At 45.7% G+C, this 8,862-nt stretch overlaps 1 protein-coding gene across 1 annotated transcript in view; it reads right to left on the reverse strand.

Moving 5' to 3' along the window:
- The window catches only part of CCBE1 (collagen and calcium binding EGF domains 1), a 195,692-nt gene that overhangs the window by 153,159 nt on the left and 33,671 nt on the right, over nt 1-8,862 (reverse strand). The window contains exons 3-4 of the mRNA XM_006756815.1: nt 8,760-8,859; nt 8,283-8,363 (exon numbers count right to left, since the gene is read on the reverse strand). Coding sequence (XP_006756878.1) covers nt 8,283-8,363; nt 8,760-8,859 — 181 coding nt within the window. The remainder of the gene's footprint in view (nt 1-8,282; nt 8,364-8,759; nt 8,860-8,862) is intronic.

An 8,862-nucleotide genomic window follows, 5' to 3' on the forward strand; every position in this document is an offset into this window, starting at 1 on the left:
AAATCTGTGGTTGGCAGGGTAACTGCAATTGTCAGGCCTCTCAGGAGAGCCCAGTGGTTAAGAAGAATATAGGCTCTGGAGTCAGACTGTCTGCCCTAGAACCCCGGCTTGGCCGCACACCTGCTCAGAGACCCTGAGTGAGAACTTGTACGAAGCTAGAATACGATCTGCCAAATGCATGCACGCAAGATGTTAAAAACAGGTTTGTAAGTCTGTCAACCTTCACAAGCTCAGTCTGCCTTTCTTTTAAGCTGCATTTAGCCGAATCAGTAAAAACGGCTGTGATCAAGGTCACAAGCTCCCACATGACCTTTTTTTTTTTTCTGCCCATCTTCATACCCACAGGATGCTCTTATCAAACCTTCACACCCCTATTTTTCCTCTTTGCTATACCCCACAACATCTTAATCTTCCTAGTATGTTAAGAGGTGCATTCCAACATATTTCTTCCTTTCTCCAAAACATCACTGGCAAACTTTGCTTCTCTCCCCTCAAAATATTTCTTTTAAACAGGTCTCTTTCCTTCTCCACTTGTCCCCATTCTCGGTGTCAGGAGGCATCACTCTTTAGGACTCTCCTCCATCTTTCTCAGGACAGAAGAGTTGGCATCATGTGATAAACACACAATTCAATATACAGCTGTGTTATAGAACTGTACACTTGAAACCTGTACAATTTTATTAACCAATGTCACCCCAATAAAGTCAATAAAAATTTCTAAAAACACCTAGGAGAAAAGAAGAGTTGGCAGTGTGAAAGAGTTTAAGTTCAAAAGTTTAATTACTGATGTACAGAGTGGGGTAAAAGCAGGTTTACAGTTGTTCAAACATGTGGAAAATACAATTATTAATAATACAAGAATAAACTGTAAACTGTTTCGCATACAACTATAAACTGACTTTTGCCTCACCCTGTCTTGTATATAGTGCAGTTGTGCAATGGTATGATACTTTTTAGCCATATAAGGAAAAATATAACATTGCAACTCTGATTTAGAATACCTTTCATTGAAAATGACTTTTTTCCAGACATTCTTCAAGTAAAATACGTATTATCATTTAATTTCTGAATGTGAAAAGTTTTTCCCTGTACATGAAGTTTATGGCTTCACAGGGTGGCTTTGAGTCATCAAAGCATGTGATGATCAATATGCACATTCAGGAATTAAGGGGGGCATTAGGGGAGGTGGGAGGGCGACCCAGGCCATCCCAGGAATGCTCTACAAGCAAGGAAGGCTCATCTTGGGAATGCAGAAAAGCAGCAGTGAGTTAATATTTAACTACCTGCAATAAAACCCAGCTTCTTAATGTTCTGGCAAGTTATGTTTATTTAGCATATCACTGAGGGGTGATGATTCAATAAAGTTCCAGCTCAACAAAAAACTATTAAGTGATTCAGCAAACCAAGTCATGGTCAAAGATGCTCACTCAGACCAGGAGGTCTAATAACAATAAAATGAAGCAATACACAGGCAAAGGACCCAAAGATGAAGCTGACTAAATGCCCCCAAAGTCACCTCTTTGAGGACTCAAACCTGTGGACAGGGTTATGTATGGCAGAGAAACCCACTCCTGGTCTCTGTATTCTGCTGGTTCTTTAGAAGTTGGCAAGAGGCCAGACAGTAAATATCTGAGGCTCTGGGGGCCAAATAAGGTCTCAGTTGCATAGACTTTTCTTTTACAGCCCTTGAAAAATGTAAAAAGCATCCATAGATCATGGGTTGTATAAAAACATGCCATGGGCTCTACTGTGCCAGTTCCTATTCTCTATACCAAACTCTCAGGGCCAGGTCTGTGTGCAGAGGGCCCTCCTGGCATCCCGCCAGTTCAGGCTGACCTTTGCCCCTGCCATTCCCAAAGAACTAAAGATGGGGGCTCCATCCTGGTAGGAGTAAACAGAAAACACCCCACAGAAGGGGCCAAGGGGGAAAGGGTAAGAAGGGATATGAAGGCTGAGAATAGATGGGGATCAAGTTTCTGAGATCATAAAGGGCATGGAAAGATGTTCTAGTTTTCTATTCCACTGAACAAGGAGGCAACGTATAGACCCAGACAAGCTCTCTCACACCTGCTACTGACTTGCATGGATCACACCTTGAAGTTGGAAAGAAGATAAAGCGCTCCTTTGCTCAATGGGGATTATCACGTAGACATTATAACACCACTCCACCTCCTACCAGTGTTTCAGATCCAGAAATTGTCCAGAAGGTCCTAATACATTTATGACAATAGATCTATAATAGATCATTAGGAGACTCAGGGAGTGTTGGAGGTGGATGCACTCTGCTTAAAGTTTCTGTTGGGAAATACAAGGTGAACTGGCCAAGGTATCTGTCCGTAATGGGCCAATTCTGATGCCACTGGCCACCTGTCAGGGCACATGACCAGAGAATTCGCCACCTCCCGGTAATGCTTTCACATTCCAATCATGCTTAGGAGAAACTTGTGGCACGTGGTAATTTCTTGCTAGCACCTCTGCAGAAAAATCTTTGATTCCCACCAACCTCATGTTCTCATGCCCCTCTTTGGACCTGTGGTGGTTCTTTTGCTGAAAGGATACAGCTGGGCCACAGGAAATTTCAAGTCCCTAGCCCCCCAAAATGTGATATTAATCAGATGTGTGCCAAAAACAGCTGTCTTTAAAATGTCCCAAAGGTCATTGCTGGCTCAACATTCCTTTACTGAAAGATAAGGTGAACTAAAATCCATAAATTCCATAATAGCAGAAGTTTGTTTTGTATCTACTCTATTCACAGATGAATTCCAAGTGCCTAGACAACTGTGCTTGGCATACAAAGCAAGCTCACAGGTATTTGCTGAATAAATGAATGAAAATTGTTGGTAAAACTTGAAGAGTGGTAAATGACTTCGTAGAAAAGGAAGAGCCTAGCTTGGCAAAAAAAGAAGCTGCAGATGTTATAGCTGTTTACTTTTTCATCGCCCAAATAAAAGCAATAAGCTGAACAGACTGGAGACCTTTGTTCTCCTGATATTCTGCAACTGCCCGAGCAGGCAGACCCTCAGTGAGAGTCCTGCTGGGCAGCGGGGTAGGGGCTTTCGGAAGCTGAACCCACTGACACGGAAACTACTGATTGAAATGCAAGCTTTCTCCTAAGAAGATAGAGTATTCTAGAACAAAGGAAGAGCACATTTGCTTTTTCCGGGTGCACCCACCCCAGCTTCACTTAGAAAAGATGAAGTGAATTAATGTAGGAAGTCAGGCATCAACTACTTCAGGGACAATGAGAGTAGCAACTGGACCCGGACTCAAAGGACACACCAGTGAAAGCACAGCCTTTTGTGGCGAGTTCAATTGTTAGCTGTTTCCTAACACTTTGTGTTGTGTCTCCAAGAATGAGTGAAAAGTGATACAGAGGCTGCCTTGGCCAATGCCCGCTACCTTCCCTCCTCTAACACCTGTTCTTCAGCTTAAAAAATAAGAGTGTGGGAGGAAGCGGGCTTCCCTTTGAAACTATCATCCTCCCCATCAAAGCCAGTGTCTACAGGGCAATTGTCACGTGAGCAGGAACACCCAGGTCCTCTTCAGGCGTTATGTAAAATAGCAAGCTCATGGAGTAAGCCAGAGCTGCCAGAATCAGCCCTGTACTAACTACATTAGCGGTTGAAATTGAGCCAGTCAAACGGGGAACCAATGCAAACCGCGGCAGCATCTCATGCAGGTGCAGGTAATCTGGTTGCTGAAAGGCCTAAAAGATTTTCAGTCAGATCTCATCACTATTTCCTTGTAATGTTCACATATTCATTCTCTTGGTCGTTTGATAATATGTGTGCAGGACTAACCAGGCATAGGGCTAACCTCCAGGGATACAGCTGTGGATGAGGGGACAGTTGATTCAGGCCCTCTGAGGGCCGACTGCCCAATGGGAGATAGGACCAGCACAGGAAAACAGGCTGCCTTCAGCATGCCTGCGATTTAGGCAGTTTTGCACAAAGCCGCCTTCACCTGTCGCCTGCTCTGTTCTTCCCAACATCCATTACCACTTTCTCCTTAACATTAGGGTGTCAACGGTTAAGATATAAATGCTTTTTTAAAGCGGGATCGCATGCCCTAAAATAAGCCAACCATTCACAGAGCTGCCCTCGGTGCCTGTCCTGAGCTACTAGTATGTGGGCCTCAAGACAGGGAGGCAGCAGAGAGACCAGAACTGCGCTGAGGACTTAATGATCCGATTTCTAGTCTTCTCTCTGCCAACAAGACTCCTTCATGACCCTATGCAAGGGATTCACTGCTAAGATCCTCTAAAATGGGGTAACTGGGCCTCTACCTGATCCTATGGTCACACAAGTAGGGCACCTTGAGTAGTCAGGTAGAAGGCAGGAAGCAAAGATGTGTTCTTTTGTAGCTTTCCCAATCTGGGCTGCTCCACATTTGGAACGGCATCTAGAAACAACTGTTGTGTGACTGGTACATAAACACTCTCAGTGTTTCTGGCTGTCATCTGAATATGCACTTTCAAAAATGTCTACTAGTAAGCCCCAAACTCACAAATAAAACTCAACAAATGTCCATGGAGCATCTACTACATGCAGTCACTACACCAGACATAGGGAGACACAGTAGCGATCACAAGAGGTAATAGTTGTTGAGCACTTCCTACACATGTTAACTCATTTCATCTTCATGGCAACCCTGTAACTCTACTACTAATGTGATCCTCACTTTACAAATGAGAAAATTAAAGCACAGAGATTAAGAAACTGTTTAAGGTCACAACACAAATGGTAGAGCTGGAATTCAAACCCTGGCTGAGTTTCTACTATTATGCATGTTTGACATTACCGAAGTCTTCTGTAGGAACCCGGTGACCTACCAGATAGTGCATTCTCCAGGCCTTCCCGCAGTGTAGCCTTAGCTACAGTCCGGTGCTCTCATCTGGTGATGCTGCTCTAATTAAGTGACCTTCTTGTTCTCCAAATTCCAAGTAAACACATTTGCAGAAATATCACATTAACTTCCAAGTTTTAATAGGATTTGGCAACGCTGTTGTATTATCTCAAAGAGAAGTGGGAGGTTTGCCTCCCCATGTCATTATTTCCTATGGGAACATGACCCTGAGCAAGAGCAGTGCCTAGTAAGACACCACTGCCTGAACAAATACAGCTGAGGGGCAGCTGGGGGCCTCCACTTGGAGGCCCATGAACCCCGATGCTGAAAATCATAGCTAACACAACTTAGACAAACACCGAGCACACTATGTTAAACAGCCATGCTCAAAAACAAAGCTGTGTTCTCTTCCCCATAAACTCGTTCCCAGCTGCTTGAATCTCTCCCTGATCATTGATAGTATAAACTACATGACTTTGAACTCAATCATGTACCATGTGTGTTGGTTACAGTTTCAAAGGCCTTGTCTAAAAATCAAGTCTGTAAATTGCAACCAGTAACTGTAGCTTATTCTTCTGTGCTCATTTTCTAGGACTATTTTTTAAAATATATTTTTATTGATTTCAGAGAGAGAGGGAGAGAGATAGAAACATCAATGATGAGAGAGAATCATTGATCGGCTGCCTCCTGCACATCCCCCACTGGGGATTGAGCCTACAACCCATTGCATCTGCCCTTGGTAGAAATCAAACCCAGGACCCTTGAGTCTGCAGGCCGACATTCTATCCACTGAGCCAAACCAGCGAGGGCTCTAGGACTATTTTAAGCTCATAATAGATGCTCAATAAATCTGTAATAGACCAAAAAATTTAACTAGGATGTTTATTAGACACAGCCTTACTCAGTAAAAACTGGATTTTACTGGCAATTCATACACATAACATATGTATTCCTTTTGTCTTATTTTTAAAAAGCCTTTAACATCTCCTTTTATTGATATGAGACCCATAAAGGAAGGTGAAAATAAACACAAAACTTTCATTCAAGCTACATGGTTTGGGGGGTTGGAGGGGGCGGTAAAGGGAAAGTCAGCTTGTGGGAAAAGCTTTAATAGTCACAGGAGGAGTAAGGCCATGATAGCTTTATATGCTTCATTTGACTCTAATAAACTCAGCTACATCCCACACCAACTCTGACATCTTAGCTGGGGAAGAGTATGCCCTATGTCAGATGATAATGCTAAGTAAATATGGACTCTTGTTAAGGTGTCATTGGCATTCATTCAACAGTGTGTAGTACATTTTGGGTATTGGCACAATGTACATTGCCCTAGAGCAGTGGTCAGCAAACTGCAGCCCTTTGAGTGTGGCTCTTCCACAAAATACCACGTGTGGGCGCGCACGTACAGTGTGATTAAAACTCAAGGGGCCAAAGAGTCGCATATGGCTTGCGAGCCGCATTTTGCCGACCACTGCCCTAGAGAATCTCTAGAGACAGACCCTATGATTAAGGTAATGTCACTTATATCTCAATTTGAGGGGGGGGATCAGAAATAGAAAATAAAGGAATGAGAATATAAAGGAAAAAAAGCACTTAATTATGGAAGTAGTGTTAAAGCAATGGAGTACACCTAGAACTCTCCACTCCCATAAAGTAACTTAAACCCAAATAACTGAATATTCACGGGGCATTTTCTCCAGCTGGAAACATCCTCTCCCATTCCTCTTAGTGGAAACACATCGAGACACCGCTAGTGTTTCTTGCCGAGAGTCTAGGTGTGAAAGAAACCCTGCTGTTTCAAAAATCTGAAGGGAAATAAAATGACAGTAACCCGCGTAACAAATGGACGTGTCCTAACCTTAGGACACTCATCAGGCACCCGTGGCTCCTGCAAATTGGACATGCATTCTGTAACTCGATGATTTATGTGCAGGCAGACCTTCAGGCTCTGAACAAATGAGCAAACCACCTCAGGGACACTTTACATGTTAAATTAGAGGCTTTCTACTGTGGTGATAGGAAAACAATGCATCCGAAGAAATATTGTGGTCATGTGGATGAAACACAGGCCTAGAACCAGGCAAGCAATTCTGGTGCCAGTATCACCAAGTCATTTCACCAGCTGGGTGACCTTGCTTACCCAGTTAACCTCTTCCAAACTTTACCTGCCAACTAAACACATTTCTTCCTCCTTCTCTAACCCTCACATATTTTGTTCAGTGGTCACACACACACACCATGTCCCGGAGAAGGCAGCCCTTCCCAAGGAGTGACTATTGATTCGCCTAAAAGCCTGTCATCATTCCACTGCCAAGGGCATATTTTAAAGCATGGCACCTGGTGTAACTGATGCGCTTTTGTACCACTGAACTGACCAGCCCTGAAACCACTTTCCCCAGAACCTCTGAGCCCATGAAATAACATGTTCCTGAAAGCTGAAAACAATCATAGTTGATTCATCTGCTATGACATTATAAATAGTAAAATTTCCTTTTCTTTCAAGTTCATCTCTGGGGGTGGCAGCGTTACCTAGCACTGCCCAATATTTATCCTGGCACCCCAAACAGTGTACGGTTCCCAAAGACGGAGATGAGTCCGGTGTGTATGAGGATCACAGTATCTCCCACAGCACCTTTAGAAAGCAGGCAACTAATACACGCTTATGGGTGCACGCCTCCTCTGTCCAGTGAGAGCACTGGAATGAATAGAAGCCAAGAACACGTGATGAAAATCACATCAACCCTCACCTCCAAAAAGCTGCAAGCAGAAAACAGTGCCTCCCCTTCCTTTTGTGGAGAAAAAAAAAAAAAAAAACAACTGGGGAGCATTTTCCAAACTATAGATTCCCTAGCTCCATCCAGGCTTAGTTTTAACAAGCACACAGGTGCTCTGTGGGCCATGCTTTAGGAAAAAGACTGCTCCTCTTCTTGATGGCTCAACAATCTTGACATTTTGTTTTTGTTTTCAATCAACAACCATCTCCCCACCCCTTTGCCCACAGAGGCCCTGACAGTGTTACACTCTGTCCTGGAAGAAGGTCACAAGACAGCCCAAGGCCAAGTATTTACTTGTTGATGTTGTGTTTTCAAAACAAGATACAAAAGCAGCCATTCGTCTTTGCCTCGCTGTTTACAACCACAATCCGATCCACTTTCCTTGTAAACTTTCCACCTCTTCCCCTCCAACCTCAGCCACGCAAAAGTTCCCGAGACCAGCAAACAGGCTCTGACCCTTAGGGCACAGACTCTAGGTGCAGACACTCGGGTGCCCGTTGCTGCCCTGGTCCAGAAAACACAGAGAAAGGTGCGCACCACGGATAAGTCACCCAGCGCATCCCAGCACCCCGTGCCCGAAAGCACCTCCATCCCCCTCCTTTGCGGCGCCGCCTTCCCACCAGCCAGGTGCCCAGTGGCGACACGACACAGCCTGAGGCTTACCTGAAACACGTGGTGAGCTCGCCCGAGGCCTTCAGACACGGGTATTTGGTTGTGGCGATTTTGTTTTCTGAGCAGACTTCCCTACGAAAAAGTTAGAGAGGCAAAGTCGTTGACTCCCCACGTGAGAGCGCGGGCCAGTGCGCGCCGGGGGATCCGCGTCCCGGCGCGCCGAGCAGCCACTGGTCCCCGAGCGCGGACGCCCAGCGGCCTCCGGAGAGGGTCCCACCGAGCGAACCCAGTCCCAGGGGCACTGGAGCTGAAGAAGCGGATCGCAGGAGAGCCGCAGGAGTGGGGGGCAGAGGTATCACCCGTGGGGGAAGCCCAGGCTGATGGCGCGGAGACTGTCACCCCCCAGGCAGAGTTGAGTGGCGCCCGGGACAGTTGAGCGCCCAGCCCGTGACTGATGGGTGGCGAGGGTGCGGGTCGCCTGCACCCCGAGCGCCTGGCGTGCACCATTCAGGGGCCGGCAGCGCTTACCTGTCGCTGTTCTCAGGCTCCTCGCGGTAGCTCCACGTGTGTCCCAGCGCCAGGAGCAGCAGCAGCGGACCCAGGCTCTTGCCCAGCTGCCCCGTCGCCGCTC

This window comes from Myotis davidii, unplaced genomic scaffold (genome assembly GCF_000327345.1).
Source record: "Myotis davidii unplaced genomic scaffold, ASM32734v1 scaffold11, whole genome shotgun sequence".
Taxonomy (NCBI): Eukaryota; Metazoa; Chordata; class Mammalia; order Chiroptera; family Vespertilionidae; genus Myotis; species Myotis davidii.